This window comes from Globicephala melas, chromosome 2 (genome assembly GCF_963455315.2).
Source record: "Globicephala melas chromosome 2, mGloMel1.2, whole genome shotgun sequence".
NCBI lineage: Eukaryota > Metazoa > Chordata > Mammalia > Artiodactyla > Delphinidae > Globicephala > Globicephala melas.
Window position 1 is genome coordinate 98,881,055 of NC_083315.2, and position 17,711 is coordinate 98,898,765.

Consider the following 17,711-nt stretch of genomic DNA (forward strand, 5'->3'; position numbering starts at 1 on the left):
TTTTTAATGTAGACTGGGTATGCATTTCAGATGTTTATGGTATAAGAGTAAGTGGATATAGAAAATATTTATAAATTCTGAGATGTTTGTTGTCTGGTTCAAAGCAGTTTTTTTAAACTTTGCTTTTAAAAGTTTTAAAAATACATCAGTGTCCTTTTATATCCATGGGGGTAGGTGAAATGTTGAATTGGAAGACTAATTCAGTAAGAAGTCATAGGAAATTAACTGTACAAATCACCTGAATTAGTGGATTTTCTGAGAGATTAATCATTAATCAATAATGAAAGATATTTATTTAAAAAAGAAAACTACCCATATATGTCACTCCCATTTTTTGTTAGCTGAAAGCTGCAATACAGATTAAAGGATTATGAAGGTGCAAACCTTGGAGATGAGGTAATTGGAGAGTCGTGAAAGCTGAGTTTTAGACTTGATTTAATATTCCTGCTTTTATTTTTTTCTTATAAAAAATAGAGATAATGTTACCAATCTCATGGGGATATTTGATCAGATGATATACAAACATACTTAACAAAGTTAAAGTGTCTGGACATGTGTAGTAACGCCAAAAACTATTTTTACTTTGTTCTTACAAGTAAATAAATTAATATTAATTTGATTATTATTATGAGCAACAGACAATACAGTTATACATAGAACTTAATAGACTGCTTGGCAATATTCTAAAATCACTAAAAACTTGATATAGGATTTTGAAAATCATCAAGCCCAGGACATATAATAGATGTTTTTAGAAAATCAAATTTCATATGAAGCATAAACAATTTAGTGTATTTCAGTCAAGTTTCCATTCAGCACGAAGGCGGTAAATTGTAATAACGGCTTCTCCATTTTTCCAAGCACAAAATGAAGATAACAGTGAAACAACATCAATGTAAAATTCAGAATTGAATAAAACCTCAGTATGTGTGAATAATAAATATTAAACCCCAGCATGGTCTTTTGAGCCTAGAACCAATAGACAATATTTGTCCAGCTGATTTAGCATGCACTGAAACAAAAAGCTGGAAACCGAAGAGCATCCATGGAAGAAAAGGTGCCAGGAAGGAGGTTGGCTTCAAACCAAAAGGCCATGGATGGATTTTGCAGGCCCCCTCTTCATTGCATAAAATTGCTGTAGATGATAATGGATCTGGGGAACAGAGCTGGGGTATGTACAGAGTTCTGGATTCTAACCTCCTCAAGGTACTTATTCTTGGACCTCCAGGTACTTTACTCATCCCCAGTCTTATTTTTTTTTTTAAAGATTTTTTCTTTGATGTGGACCATTTTTAAAGTCTTTTGTTGAATTTGTTACAATATTGCTTCTGTTTTATGTTTTGGTTTTTTGGCCACAGAGACGTGTGGGATCTTGGCTCCCCAACCAGGGATTGAACCCCGCAGCCTCTGCATTGGAAGGGGGAGTCTTAACCGCTGGACCGCCAGGGAAGTCCCTCAATCCCGTCTTGACGAAAGAAATTTAAGTACTTATATTCATTGTATGGTTTTCCATTTCAATTCTTGTGTTTGAACAAAATTCAAATGTTCAAAGTTGCCCTGTAAATCTTTTACAGAAGGTATTCTGGATCTACCTGGATACATTTCCGCAATGTGCAGGGAGTATGGTTTCTCTTCCGGCAAAAGGAATCTTACTTGATAGTTGGTGTGGAAGTTTAGAAGTAGCTCTCAGAACTAATATTCCTAGCGGTTTTCACGTGGTTTTGGTTTATCACTTTAACAGAAATTTCTATCAGCTTGTATTAAATATCCCCATAGGTTTCCTGCTCAATGAAGAGGCTTCTGAAAGCACTCATGATTTACCTAATCAGTGCCATCATTAAAAGCTCTTAAGGCCTCTTCAACTTTTGTCTCTTCTATTGCCCCAGTGCTGCTTTTCTCTTCAAGCTAAAACACTTCTAAAAAACTGGAAGGTGTGCTATTGAGAACGAAAGACAGAAATGGCGAGGCGATCTGGCACACTGTTTGGATAATTGCTTGAGGAAAGGTTAATTACTTACACAGGGGTCGATAGAGGAAGAGGGTCTCTGTGAGATGTGTATGTGGAATGCGTGGACGGAAGGCCCCAGCATCTGAGTTTGAGTTCTGGGGAGTCCTGGCCAGGCGACCTCCACCTGCTGGAGGAGGGACGGGGCGGGGCTAAGACGAGGAGGGAGGTGACGCACCAGAGACCCAGATCTCCCCGCTTCGCGCCCGACCCCCACCGAGGCCCAGACCGCAGCAGGCTCCTCCGGCTGCCGCTCGGTGAGTGCTGCGCTGAGGCCGGCTCGACCTCCTGATGCCCACCCAGACCAACGGGCTCTTCACGATCGGGAGTGGGGGAGGGCGTCAGGCTGAAATCCTTGAGCTGGAGGCTGGGGGCAGACAAAGGATGGGTGTGGGAACCGGAGGTTCGGCTCTAAATAAGAGGGAAAGAGTACCGAGGAAGGAGATCAAGTCAGAACGCTGTTGGCTGGGGGTGTAAATGAAACAAAGACATCCTGCATTCAGAGCGGAGGAGGGAAAGATGGAGATGGCCGGAGAGGCTGGTGTCTGCCTCTGGCCTTTTTCGTCAGATTTTGCGGGCTTTGCTGTCTCAGCTCTTTGTAGTACAGGGTTTTACATCTGAGTGGCTTTTTAAAAAGCCTTTCCTTTACAGAAGTAGATATTGGGGATAATGAATATTTCAGTTTCAGGGAAGAAATGCATGCCGCCACCACCTTCTCCCCCCGCGCCCCCCCCCCCGCGCGCGCGCTCCCATAGAAGGAGGGTCAAAAGAGGTTTTGCATGGCCACTGCCTGCAGTCTCCACCCTAACGTTCAGCAGCTGCAGAGGGAATTTGCGTGAATATTTGTTCTCTTGTTCTGCAGGCTTCTGGTTGCGTGGAAGCCAACATTCAGGACAGGTTGACTCCCCAGACTAGGTTTCTCCAGTCTCCTTCACCTGTTCTGTTTTCTCTCTCATCACCCTTCGATTCCCCAAATTCGAACCTCTGGAACAGTAAGGCAATATTGCCAACATAATAATAGCAATCTGGGGGGCTGTGTGTCTGGCATTGTTTTCAGTCCTCTTACATGTGCCCTCACACTTAACCTCAGAGTAACCCTATAAGACGGATGCTTTTCTCATCCCTTTTTGCAGAGAAGGAAGTTGAGGCATTTGCCCAAGTTTGCCCTGCTAGCATGTGGTGCAGCAAGAATCCTTCCCAGATTAGAGGGCAGGCCTGAGCTGTGTGTATTGATGTTCCCTTGTACCACTCCTAAGCTTTCTATGCTTCTTTACCATTTGTGTCTTCCAACTCCTTCCCCTGAGCCTTTTCTTCACCAGGACTAGAAAAGTCAAGATGTCACTCTCCCTCTCCCTTTCTCAAAATTGAGGCAAAATTTTTTGTTGTTTGTTTTTGTTGGTTTAAGGGAGGGAGAGAGTGGTGGGGTAGGCATAATGCAGAGCTTCCAGGGAGCTGTAAGGACAATAAAAAATGAGTGAGAAGTGCCATTATAGTCTAGTCTTCCCAAGAATGTGAGGACAGAGGGAACTGGCTATCTCAGACAGACTGTTCTGTTTCTTTAATACCTTCTCACAGCTGATGTCCTGGCTAGGGTGGACACATAAGGCCTAAGCAAATCCTTAAGAATTTTTCATTGCAGTCCCTTCCTGGGAGGTCCTTGAATCACTCCCTGGAGTGATTACATGATTACATCATCACAATTGCCAGTTGTGGCCAATCGATATATGTTTGGTCTTTTTTCTGCAGGTTAAAAATGGTTGCCAGGATGGTTTCTACCATGCTGTCTGGCCTAGTGTTTTGGCTGACATTTGGATGGACTGCAACAGCTGCTTATAGCCCGAGAACCCCTGACCGGGTCTCAGAAACAGATATCCAGAGGCTGCTCCATGGTGTGATGGAGCAGCTGGGCATTGCCAGGCCACGGGTAGAGTATCCAGCTCACCAGGCCATGAACCTTGTGGGCCCACAGAGCATCGAAGGTATTTACTGTGTTCTGCCAGTTTGCAGTTTCCATTAGCAGTAAAATAATTAATGCATATTGAAGAAACTCTACTTCCTCCTTCTGTTTTCCCTTTCTTCTTATGCTACACAGTATATAGATACATACATACACATGAGAATATAAGTCCTGTGAGGGCAGGGACCTTATCTAATTCACAGCTGTAGCCCTAGCATCTAGCACAAAATCTGGTACATTAATATTTAGTAAGTGAATGAAGGAGCATCTAGCATTATCACTAAAAAAAGATTAGAACCCAGACCCCATGTCTTCTCCCAAACTGATCTTTGGGAAATTGTGTCCCCAGCTGGCTGCCTCTGAGCCACTGCCAGCCAGTATTTGTAAAAGATCTTCAAAATATAGGACCTAAAAGATCTGATTTGATTCTTAGGGATGATGTCAGATAAGCCCAAGGGAGCCAAAAGAGGTACTGATGTTAAGAGTTTATGTCAATAACTTTAAAAAAAGTTTTTTAATATAACAGATGTTAATTTAACTGTTTTAGGGTGATAAGACCATTTCCCACCTGAATTCCTCTAAGTTTCTGGCAATATGATTGTAATACTTTTATTAGAAAGTGATACTTTTTTTGTTTAGTGATTTACTTATAGAGAGAATTGGAATCTCGCTCTTATGAGGTGGTGATGAGCAGCTCTTAAGAGCAGGTGCCTTATTTCCATGCCTTGCTTTGTATCCCTCTGATTCTGAATGCTCTCTTTCTCCACCGAGGTGGAGCCCTAAAGCAGTAGCATGGTCAATTTAGTCTGAACACAAAAGAGCACTTCAAGTGTTTGCCCACAGGAGTGAGTCCTAAGGAAAAACATGAGTTCTTTCTCTGAGTTTTGTCAAAACACACACCCAGAAAATACTATTTCCTGTGCAATGATTTTGTATAATTTTGTCTGAGTCTATAATTTCCTAAAACAGCTATCTGCTTTGGGGGTCCTGGGAATGCCATGGATATTGTTGATATATGATTCTCATTTCTGTCTTGTTACCCATAGTTTTAAACCATTGAGTAAAACTAACTCTGTGGAGTTGTTGTCTATTTAGGCTGACATTTGATTTCAGGAATGGATTAACACAGATGATTTGAATCAGAAGCATGCAAATCTAGCACAGGGCTTGAGGCAGAACAAATCAGACAGAGCTTCGCACCACCCCTTCTGGGGTGAATCTAAATCCTTTCCAGCGTCTGCTACCAACTCTGGCTTCAAGTACACCTACCCATTTCAGACCAGCTCTTTCAAGACAGTAAATATCTGCCCTTTTGACCAGTAAAAGTGCTTGATTAGTCACCCAGCTGTTGTCATGGAGATGGCTTTCTAGGTTTCCATTAATACTGGAGGCCTGATCATCTGTGTGGAAAAGAAACAGCAACTCCCTGGGCATCAACAGCCTATGTGTATCCACAGCCTCCTTTACTCAGTAGCCAGCTGTTCAGCACCGGCTCTGTGCCGGCCACCGTGCAGGAGACTGAGGCAGCTCTGCCCTAAAAGTTTCTCAGTCTTGTGGGGTGGGAGCCGGGAGAAGTTATTACAGTGTATCATGGCCAGTGTTTTGATAGATGGACAGGCAAGCTGCTGCCGTGGAAGTAAAGAACACAGTAATTTATTCTGCTTGGGAGGGGATGGGGGTGTCTGTAAGGAAATGCTGTTTTGAAGAAGCAACATTTGACCTGGGTTTTGTAGTTTGAATAGGAATTCATCAGGTAATGTCAAGTGAAAAGGCATTGGAGGTGTGAAAGAGCATGGATTAGAACAATTCAGAATTAAAAACTGCTTTCATTATTACCCTTGGGGTAATGTGACGTCATAACCATGCTGGGTCTCCTCAGTGTCTGTGGAAGGGATGAATATCGGCTTGTGTTTTGGTTTTCTATTAGGTTTTCTATTACCACACGTTTAGCAGCTTAACACAACACCCATTGATCAGCTCACAGTTTCCTTTGGTCAGGAGTCAGGCTTGGGTTAGCTGGGCCCCCTGCTCAGTCTCATCAGGCTGAAATCACAGTGTTGACAGGAGATGCAGTCTTGGCTGGAGCTTGGGGTCCTCTTCCAAACTCATCTAGGTTGTTGGCAGAATTCAGTTTTTTGCTGTTGTGGGATCAAAGTCCCCTTTCTCTTGCTGGCTGTCAGCAGGGTCCCTTTCAGCTCTCAGAGGCCACTCTCAGGTTGGTTGTAAGCCACTGACCCTCTCACAACATGGCAGCTTACTTCCTCAAATCTGGAGGGAGAATATCCCTTTAGTCTGCTAATCATAATACAATATAATTATAGGAGTGACTATCTCATTACTTTTGTCATTTATCAAGGGAGTGATAGCCCACAGGTCCTACCCACACTCAAAGGCAGAGGATTATGCAGGGCATGTACACCGGTAGGTGGGAATCTTGGGGGTCATCTTAGAATTCTGCCAGCTGGGTGCAAGCTAACAGGGAAACAAAATAAGCCTGGGATTTTTCCCTGTCCTGGAGTTTGGCATTTAATTTATTGGGTGGTCTAATATTTTCTCATGTGAGTGTAGGATTGTTTCAACTCATCCGTTTATTTGCATTGTCTCTGCTGACATTCATTCATGCTAATTCCCAGGGGTCTGACAGATACATGGGGTATCTTCCATATCCCTTCAACATTTATTTTAGTATTTTGTTATGAAGGACCAAGTTAGAAAGTTTTTCTTTCTAATTTTTATAGAAAGAATATGATATATATATATATATATATATATACACACACACACACACATACATACATATATTCTGGTGTGAATTTTAATGCACATTTAACATAAACTGTTCCCAAAGATATCTGGATTTAACCGGCAGCTCCATCATTTATCAGTAATGTGACCTTGAGTGAATTACTTCTTGAAGCTTCCATTTAGCTTGGGGGTAGGATTTAAATTTATTCACCTGCAAGCAGGTAATATTCCAGTTCAGAGAAACAAAAGTAAAGTTTTAGCATACTCCAACTATTCTACCATGAAATCATTTCTAAATGAATCATCATTGTCATTTTAGGTGACAATTACTGGACTCTTCAATTCTTTGCATGCAGCGCTGTTCATTGTCTAATAAGTGGCACATGGAAGACAATTTCCTCTTATTGTGTCTACTCTGATTAATTAGTTGTATAATCCTTAGATTAATCTCACTATTGAAGATGTATATAAGCTCTCAAACATAGCATAATAAACTCTCCTTTTAAAATAGGATGTAGTATCAGTGTAAATTACTATTAGGTCACTGGGGTCATATATCCCACTAAAAAAAAATTTCCTCCTTTGATCCCATATCCCTTCGAGTTACTCTACCATTTTTCTTCCACAGCAACCTTTCCACACATGCTAATGTACTTCCTCACCTCCTGTCCTCTCCTAGTCCATTGTAGCCCACTGTTCTCACCACTCATTTGTCAAGTCAACAAGCATTTTTTGAATGCTAGGCACTGTTTTAGGTACTGAAGAAATGAACATGAACCTGAAAGATTGGCAGGACAGGGGAGATAGAGTCATTACATAAAGAAATAAGTAAAATATGTAATAAGCCAAATGGTCATAAGTGCTATAAAAATATAAAGCAGAAGAGGGGGATGGAGGAAACAAAATAGGGGCAGGGGACTCCTCACTGGGAAGACAGGCAAAAATAAGAGTTGAGAGAGTCAGCTGTGTGATCCATGTCCTTCTAGGTGGAGAGGGCTGCAAATGCGAAAGCCATAAGGTTAGAGCAAGGAGGCTAGTATGGCTGTAGCCCAGGACTCAGGAGCGCAGGAAGAGATGAGACTGGGGTAAGGGCAGGAAGGGGAGGTGGGAGGTGGTGTGTGGGGACAGATCATGTCATAGGGTCTTACAGTCCTACAGCGGCTTTGGCTTTTCCTTTGAGCGTGTATCTGAAGCCGCTGGAGACTTTGGACAGTGATGTGATCAGCCTTCCTTTGAAAAGGACCACTCCAACTGCTGTCTTGAAAATACTCTGTAGGGAGGGAGGACTGCAATGGGGGAGATGAGTTAGGAGACTAAGGAATAATCCAGGTGAGGGGTGTACTAGCATGGCAGCTAGAGAAGTGGCGAGGCATGGTCGGAGGATGGATATATTTGAAGTTGGAGCCAATAGGATTTGCCAGTGGGTTAGAGGTAGGAACTGAAAAACAGAGAGGAGCCAGGGGTGACGCCAGGATATTGGCATGATATCCTGGAAAGGAACTTTCTTTGTTTTTTTTTGTTTCTTATTTTTGGCTGCGTTGGGTCTTCATTGCTGTGCGCGGGCTTGAAGCGAGCGGGGGCTACTCTTCATTGCGGTGCGCGGGCTTCTCATTGCGGTGGCTTCTCTTGTTGTGGAGCATGGGCTCTAGGCGCGTGGGCTTCATTAGTTGTGGCACACGGGCTCAGTAGTTGTGGCTTGCGGGCTTTAGAGAACAGGCTCAGTAGTTGTGGCGCACGGGCTTAGTTGCTTCGCGGCATGTGGGATCTTCCTGGACCAGGGATTGAAACCGTGTCCCCTGCATTGGCAGGCGGATTCTTAACCACTGCACCACCAGGGAAGCCCTGCACAGGTTAATGTTGAGATGCCTTTTAGGCTGTGCTTGTGAAGGCCAACAACTTCCTTGCCCGTTTCACCTGCACTCTGCCTTCATCCCTCCCAACCTCCCTGCAGCCCCACACCCACACCAGTGTCTTCCCTCCTCCAGACTCTCACCTGTTCTTTCCACTCTGTGTATACCTGTCCTCCTCTGCAGGGCTCGGCTTCAAAGTCATCTGCTCAGAGAGGCCTACCAAGCTTCTCTGAGTGGCCCCCCTTCTCTGCCACAGAGCCCTTTTGTTTTTTTAAAACTTTATAGCATTTTAAAAATTTATAATGAATGTTTGTTTCCTTGCTTATTTATTGTCCGTCTCCCCACTGGAACGGCAGTTCCATGAGGCAATAGCTATTTTATTTACTGCTTTATACCCAGACACATAGTAGGCACTTGGTAAATATTTGAAGAATGAATGTATATTTGAATAAATATTTAAAAAATAAGTATATCTGGCAGCAATAAGTACATAAATTCTATTTGACTTCTGGATCTTTTGAGACTCTATTCCTTTCAGTTCAAGGAAAATATTCCATTTCTGTTCTGTGTTTCAAAAAATCTACCTAGAGGTTTTTGCCAGGAACTCAGTGATAATGTGCTTGGCAAAAGGTCTATTTACTTTGACTATGACTGATCACCAGGGTGCAAGGTTTGAACCTTCTGTACAGGGGCCTATTGAGAAATGGGAAAGGCTTTTTGCAGTTATGGAATGAAACCAGCAGGGGGCCAACTAGACTTGAGGCAATAGAGGATTCCTGAAACCTGGTACGCAGCCTCCTGGTTGTTAAGTCACTCGTTGTTAAGCCAGACTTCTGGTTGACCTGCTCTAAGTGGTCCCTGGGGAGGAAACATTTGCCCAAAACATCCTAAGAGGTTGGAGGTTATTTTTCACTTCTCCGTAGGTATGTTAAACATGACTTGGTAAGGAGCATCTTTCAAATGTGTAAATTCTATTTTTTTCTTTTTTTGAAACTTCATAAATAAATGTATTCCTTTAATTACAATTGTAAAGATTTTTGATGATGTTATAAACATTGTGAGGATTAATCTTACTTTGCCCCCAAATTAACTGATTTTACATAGCTTTGCATATAGTGTAGAGAAAATAACCATGGAGTTTAAAAATTTGTATGAGAAACATCTTCTAGCATGAGAATTGCTAAGCATTAAGTAATTAATGGAGAGTTGTGATTTGTGCTCATCTTCTGTCTGGGGAAAAAGAGAGACTATAGGGCTTCCCTGGTGGCGCAGTGGTTGAGAGTCCGCCTGCCAATGCAGGGGACACGGGTTCGTGCCCTGGTCCGGGAGGATCCTGCATGCCGCGGAGCGGCTGGGCCCGTGAGCCGTGGCCTCAGAGCCTGTGCTCCGCAACGGGAGAGGCCACAACAGTGAGAGGCCCGTGTACCGCAAAAAAAAAAAAAAAAGAGAGACTATATTATTAAAGGATGGTCATCAAATGTGTAAATTCTTAACCCAAAGCAAAACAAAAATATAAAGTAAAGACAAACAGGCACCAACTTGTTTTATAGAGAAGAAAACACGCTTTGATGGTAAGGAAAAGCGGGGTTGAGTCTTTTTTTTTTTTAAATACATCTTTATTGGAGTATAATTGCTTTACAGTGGTGTGTTAGTTTCTGCTTTATAACAAAGTGAATCAGCTATACATATACATATATCCCCATGTCTCCTCCCTCTTGTGTCTCCCTCCCACCCTCCCTACCCCACCCCTCTAGGTGGTCACGGGTTGAATCTTAACCATACTATTTATTAGCTGTGTGTGATCTCAGCGACTGTTCTGAAACCTGGTTTTCTCATAGTGGGGCTTCAGCCCGCTCTCACAGTGGGTTCCGTTAGTAACTGAATGTAGGCCTGCCTCCTCTCACTCTGTGGATATCAGGAACACACTTCCAGTCTTTAATGGCTTTCCCTGATATTATTTTGGATGACTCCCCCAGTGAGCAGTACAGTTCAGCTGCGTTTCAGTGCACCTTGTATCTCAGCAGTGCCCACCTCCCTCCAAGCTCAAAGTGGCTCATTGGTCCCTATGACATAGCTAAATGGCTACTGTTGTTATATTATCCCCAGAAACAAATAAAGCCACCAGCTGTCCAAGGGATTGATTCAGAGAGCCATTAGCTATGGGATAGAGATGTGTGGGAATCAGAAGTGGCTCTGCCAGCTGACACTAATGTTAGCTTTTGATGAATCCAACCGGAAAATGTGCTTCAGTCTTCAGAATAGGAGCCTCAGGTAAAAGAGGGTCTCCTCAATGCCACTGGTTCATTTTCCCCACCATTCTAGACCACATGATAACCCCAGATACCAAGCCACTTGATGGATCCCGATTAAATTTAAACCAGTATTGCCAAACCTAAAAATATCAAAATTCCTTTTTATAACACTAAATTTTGGGCTTCATCTCCTAAGGAGTCTCTACTTGGCCAACCTTTGGCCTCGTAAAGGAGCCGTAGTGCCTCCACTTGGCCACAGGGTGGCAATAGTTGCTTCCCATTTGAAGGTTGGAGGGAAGAGTTGTTAACATTGAACAACCGACCTGGGCCTCGCAAAGTTTCAGGCTAGCCTCTCTCGGCATTTGGAGGAAGGGGTGGGGCTGACTCTTGACCCAGGTATCCTGACTAAAATCTCTTTCTAGGTTATCCTCATCCTGGGAGAGCCAATGAGAGCAATGGGCTTGAAGGGTTGTCTTTCAGTGGACCAGGGCCTCCCGTTTGGCCCATGTCCTTTGGGGTTCCATTGAGACCACCCTGAACTCAAATCCTTAAAATTTCCCTGGATGATTTCCAGTGTTTTGTCTTAGGCAATTGCATGGATAGTGATAAGAAATTGAAAAGGAATAGGAGGAGGTCTGCGTTTTTTTTCTGGTGGAGCGGGGAGGATAAGGAGATGAAAATGATGATTTTGTTGTGTTTAAGGTGCCCTGGGACATCCAGGTGCAGGTGTGCAGAAAGCACACTCAGATGTATCTGACACAGGAGAGCTGTCTGGGTAAAGGAAGGAGTTTGGGAGTCACCCCATATTAGTGGCAGCTCATGCCATAGAAATGGATGAGATTACCTGGGTTGGTATCAAGTAAGAAGAGCAGGGGCTTCCCTGGTGGCACAGTGGTTGAGAGTCCGCCTGCCGATGCAGGGGACGCAGGTTTGTGCCCCGGTCCGGGAAGATCCCACATGCCGTGAAGTGGCTGGGCCCGTGAGCCGTGGCCGCTGGGCCTGCGCGTCCGGAGCCTGTGCTCTGCAACGGGAGAGGCCACAACAGTGAGAGGCCCACGTACCGCAAAAAATAAATAAATAAATAAATAAAAGAAGAGCAGACACCTGAGAAAAGGCCCGGACTACTCAGTCTACAGGGCCAGGTAGAAGGATCTGTGAAGGAAACCAAGAAAGATTGGGCATTAGGGAGGACCAGTAAGGTGCGGTGTAAACAAGGAAAGAGTGTTTCAGGAAGGGGCAGTGGTCACCTTTGTCAAAATCAGCAGAGAGGTCGTGTGAAATAAGGACCATTGGGTGTAAAGTGTATACTGTGTGTAGCAACACTGAAGTTCCCGGGGGTCTTTGGGCAGAACGGGTTCTGCGGAGTAGTGGGGCCAGAAACCACAGTGCAGGAAACAGGAGAGAAGACACGATGTAAACATCTGTTCCAGAATGTCGGGTAGTGGGGAGAAGACTGAGTAACATTTGTGGAAGGATGATGATGTAGAGATGATGGTGATGTAGAGATGAGGAAGGTTTTTGTGTAGGTGGTTGTTTTAGAGATTTGCACTTGTTGAAGTGCTAATTGGCAAGACCCAATAGAGAGTTAAAGATGTGGGATGAAGAGCAGATGACTGAGGGGTGAACCTTCCTGGGGAGGTGGGAGATGAAACCGGGAGCTCAGATGGAGACCTGGATTTAGGTCTTTCCTCAGCTGGGAAAAAAGGGAAGAGGCAGAAGTATGTCGGGATGCTGTGAAGTTCATGCTTGCAAGCAAGTTCACACTTGCTTCCTTGATTCAGGCAAGGAGAGCAGGTATTCTTTGCCACATTTTACAGTTGTGGAAGCAGAAGGTCAGAGAAGTGACTTGTCCAGGGTTGCAGCTAGTATTTGAATGTGTTTCAGAGCCTGAGCTGGACCCTGGCGTACCCTTCTTACGCTAGTTGATTAATGGTGTGGTTGAGGACAGGCTTGATCTTGGACCAAACTGGGGAAGTAGGTTTATCTTTAAGGATGATCCTTGTTCCTGGGCTCATTATTGATCTTTCTTTGAATTTGCTGCTCTATATAGACTGCCTGTGAATTGGCATTTATGATGAGGTTGCTGCTTGCCTTCTTCACCAGACTGTAAGATCTGCAGGAGCAGACACAATGTCTACCCTGCTTTTTGTATCTGCAGAGCCTAGACAGGGCCAGGCACATAATAGATACTCACAAAATATCTTTTCAAAGAACCTCTCACTGTATTTGCTCTTTGGAAACAACATTGACCTCTGAGATGCCAGCAGGTGAAACTAGTGTTAGATCAGTCAAGATCATCCAGCCTGTAACTATATTTCAAGCATTTTATTTTTATTTTTTATTTCTTTGGCCGCACCACGCGGCTTGTGGGATCTTAGTTCCCCAGCCAGAGATTGAACCCCTGCCCTCTGCAGTGGATGCACGGGACCGCCAGGAACTCCCTATTTCGAGCATTTTAACCCTAAAATTCAAAATTCACTGGCTCTTCTTCCACCTACTCACTTAGGACCTCAGCTCCTGCAAAGTGCCCTAAATCCACGTATGATTCTGAACACAGAGCATTGGGCTGTTACAACCTCAGGGAGCCTGTCGTAAAGTGTTGGGTGGCGAGGGCATGGGGAGCCCCGTCAGTGTACCCCGTCAGTGTGCCCCTAAACCCTGGAGAGTTTTAGGAAAACAGAGCTTTCCATTTTATTTCTCACTGTTCCCAGCAACACCCAGCCCCCCACCTTGCTCTCCGTAGATCACAGGAGAGGTTGCACAGGGAGAGAAACCTAACTAGGCATCAGGCACCGTAGGGGTTAACAATCCCCCCCACCCACCCCGCCCACTAACCACAAAGGCAGGACTTATCCCTGCCTCAGGGTCTGCCCGCCAGACTCCTCCTTCCTTTGGTATGAGCTTCTCCCCAGGAGGCATCTCAGTTCCTCATGCAAATAGCTTCTGGCTGGTGTCCTCCCAGACACAGCTGTCCTATCTGAAGCCCAGAGCAGGTTCAAGCTGGGACCTCGTCACCTGAGACTTGCCATCTGGAGACAGGGCACGGCAACAGCAGCGTTCTGAGTCACCACAGGACATGATTTCCACAGATAATGGACAAAGCAGATCACACACATGTGGGAAATGGAATAGTGGTAACAAAATCTTATATAATACTTTATGGTTTGCAAAACTACTTTCCCAAACCCTGTCTCGTTTGATATAACCTTTCTAACAGTGAAAAAAAAGTGTCAAGTTGCCCACAATCACACAGCTTGAGCTTTTCGATCTAGCTGGCAAGCCAGCTGTGTTAGGTTTGACTGAATTTCTCCAACCAGCTGTCTTCCATCCCCGTAGACTTGGCTAATCCTGTGATATTTAGCTGAGAAGCTGTAATGATGCTGGGAGTCGTGGTAAACCACAGGCGGGTTGGGGCAGATGGTGTTTCAGGGACGTGAAGCTTCAGAAAGCAAATTTTCCGACAGACTGCCCTCTTGGAACAAATTGGTGCAAATACCTTGGGCACCACGGTTCATAAAGAAAGCTGTGAAAGCCGGCTGGGAGGGTTTAGCAGCCCACAGCTTGGCACCACGATTAAAACTAAGTGTGGCTTTTACCCATGGTGTGCCATGGGACTGGAGTGGCAGAAGGGGCACGTGGTGTGGATGGTGGGGGAAGTGATCATCACGTGGCGTAGCAGGAAAAGCACCGAGGCTCGAAGCCCAGGGGTTTGAGTCCTGGCTCAGACCCGCCATTGTGGCACTAAGCAAGTCCCTTAAACTCTATGAAGTTTAGTTTCCCAGTCTGAAGATGGAGGTAAGCTACCCAGGCCATCTCACAGGGTTGATATAGCAGTCAGGTTAAATGATACATATAAAAGTGTTTGGGACAATATGAGATATTACTCATATGGGAAGCATTGTTGTCATGGTCATTACCTGTTTCATTCTACCATATGTATTTCTAGGTATAAATGGCTTCAGGGCTGGAAGGTGGTCATGTCTACGGTCATATCCTATGTTCCCTGTTCCCTGTGTCCTCCTAGGCTTGGCCTGGGGAAACTGCCCGCCATAGCTGCATGTAAGACTTTGGAGAAACCAGTACTGTACCCATCCCCCCCAATCCCCCCACCCCCAGTCCTATGAAGTGCTCTACTAGTGTTGACCTTAAGAGTTAGGAACATGTGACTATAGTGAAGAGAGATGCTTCCTGAAAACCAGTAAATAGCAATTTTTCCGTACCCAACCATGCTCTGTTCTATTTCTTATCCTTATATGTCCTGTGTTTGGCCATGACATGGGTTATAGAAACATCTTTTAAAAGTCAAGAAGACTGACTGTTTAGTCAGCTGCGGAGCCAAGAGCGAAGCATGCTCATGTGCATGTAGGAGATGCTGGTGTGAGAATGGTGTGCAGATGGGTTGGAAAGCGTGTTCTCAGTCGCTTGAGAGCAGACTGTCCACGTGCTGGCGTGACTAGCAGGCCATGATCAGTATGCTTCCCCTGAACCATGCATCCTATCAAAATATCATCTAACACATTTCCATTTTTACTGACTCCATAAGTAATTACTGGGTGCCTACCGCATGCCAGGTGCTGTAACCTTGATACATTTTCAAACCAACCAACACACATCTAATTTTTTTACATAGGATCTTTGTGAAATAAGAGTCAGTCATTATCTTCTCTTAGCCTGTTAGTAAAAGTTAAACTCTGACCCAAGGAATTGGGTAGTTTTCCTGAGGATCGGGGACAGAACAGGACTGGACTGCCTTTCCCCTCACCCCATCCCCGGATGCGTTTTCCATCGGTGCTCCAGAGGGGTGAGAATGAGAAAACACACGCAAGATCAGGAATGATAAACTATTTTCATACACCCCCTCGCTCCAGTGGAGTGGGTCAGTGAAATGGGTGTGATACAGACTGGTATCCGCGGAGCTGCAGGGGAGCGGCCGGGCCCGTGTTCTCTTAACTGTGACTGTAGCAGCCCTTGTCTGAGGAGCTTGAAGTCTAGGTGAGGGAAAGGGACATAAAAATAGAAATGCACACTTTCCACACGCTGGGATAGGAGCTGAGAGTCCAGAATGTGGCTCTCACAGTCACCACGCAGGAGCTCTGAGGGGAGGTAAGGCGTTGCCCTACGCACCCCCCAACCCCGCAAAAAAAAAACACAAAAAACGCTGCAGGTCAGTTGAACTTGAGCCGGGCTTCCTTGAGGAAGGATCTTGTGGATCATGGGGACTCAGGTTCAGGCAGGAGGAGGCGGGAAGAAATAGACATTGTATCCAGAATGTGTTGAGTGCAGGGTGGTTAGGGGTGGAGGGGAGGTGACAGGAAAGCTGGTCACTTTGAGGGTTGTCACCGAGTTTTTCTACTTAAGAGCATCCGGGGACAGGGGTACATGGTGCGTGTGACTCTGCCTGTCCCCCTTCTCTGCAGAGTGTCCTGCACCCTCCTCTGTCTCCTTGCAGATAAAAAGGCTGCCCCGAGCCTGGCTGGCAACGGCGGCGGTGGTGGTTTTAGGTGGGAGGTGGGTGGGGTATTTCTTTGTGTCTTGGTCAGATACGTGCGCATTAGGCACCAACACCATTGGGATCTCGGGGGACGGAGGTGGGTGTTGCTTCAGTCACTCAGCGTGTGTGGACGGCAGAGAGAGAATCGAGGGAGCGTGCCTCCCGCCGTGCTCAGCACAGGCTGGATGGTCTGTGGACCAGCTCTTTCCTCTAGCTGCTCCACCTGTTCTGTGCTGGACACACTGGATCGTAAGCTCTCAGGGGGCCAGAGGCTGACCCCTCCCAGTACTTCAGAGGACGCTGGTGCCCAGTGGGTGTGAGAACTTTGGCATGGTGTTTGGCCTGAGCAAAGCAGGGTGATACTCCCCCCAGGGCTGGAAACAACCAAGGTGACAGGCTCGGGGCACTACTGGCCATCTCCCCCGGAGGCCTGTCCGAGTTTATCTGCATGAGACAGATTGTGGCTGGGGAGATGGTCAGTCCAGTAGAGTGGCCTGCCCTGTAGAGGCCCAGGGGACCTTCCTGGTCCGAGAGCTCAGCAGGCCTGTGTCAACAAGCCCGGCACCGTTTGGACGAGATGTGAGTGACTCACGTTCTCCACCTGAGCAGCAAGATTGGATGGGCCTGCTGGGAGGAGTCCCTTTGCTGTAAACTACCGCAGACACCCGTCTCCTGAACTGAACCAGCAGGTCGCTTCTCCTGTCTCTTGCTTGCCTGCCTTCTTTTTTTAATCCTTCAGCATTTGACGGGAAGGACCACTTGTTGAGTTTGTCCAGACTCTGAATAGCCCTTGTTCGCTGGAGTGTGCAAAAATATGGCAACAGTGCAGGTGCTATTGCCTGAAAATGTTTCCGAAGGGATGGGTAAAAGAGCAGTTCTTCTGACGGTAAATGATGCATTTTACTAATATCAGAAGGATTCTTTGTTTTCGCATGGGGTCAGTGAAGAGGATTTTTGGCAGTTGGTTCTCATTGAACTGGGTCTGTATACAGCACTCTGGAGCCAGGTCAGCGCCTCTGGCTTCTTTTTACAGGCAGAGTTGTGGAGCCTGGGGGTCTGGGCTGTGCAAGACGTGCCTGCAGGCAGGGAGTGGTCAGCTCCTCCCAGTTCTCCAGATCCAGGCCTTGAGCAGAGTAAGCGATCGGTACCTGGTACCCACGCAACTCTCTCTGCAGCCCGCCTACCCACCCAGGCCTCCCCACCATGCTTCAGAGCCTTCATCTGTGGTCCAAGACGAGTCAGATCTCATCCCTCACCCCCACTTACAGCACCAAGGAGAGCACGTGATGACCGTCAGCCTCCCTCCGATTTAAGCAGAGATGCACACACAACACCTGTGTGTCCTTTGGTGCCCTGTGTCCCCCTCCAGACCCCAGGGTGGACCCAGTGGGCAGTGTCAGGACAGAAGATC

At 45.8% G+C, this 17,711-nt stretch overlaps 1 protein-coding gene across 2 annotated transcripts in view; it reads left to right on the forward strand.

Annotated features, from left to right (window-relative positions):
* The first annotated feature begins 2,121 nt into the window (after positions 1 to 2,121).
* Positions 2,122 to 17,711, forward strand: part of SCG5 (secretogranin V) — a 53,947-nt gene continuing 38,357 nt past the window's right edge. For both annotated transcript variants that reach the window (XM_060294514.1, XM_060294515.1), the window contains exons 1-2: positions 2,122 to 2,262; positions 3,752 to 3,984. In XM_060294514.1, coding sequence (XP_060150497.1) covers positions 3,759 to 3,984 — 226 coding nt within the window. In that variant the 5' untranslated portion in view covers positions 2,122 to 2,262; positions 3,752 to 3,758. The remainder of the gene's footprint in view (positions 2,263 to 3,751; positions 3,985 to 17,711) is intronic.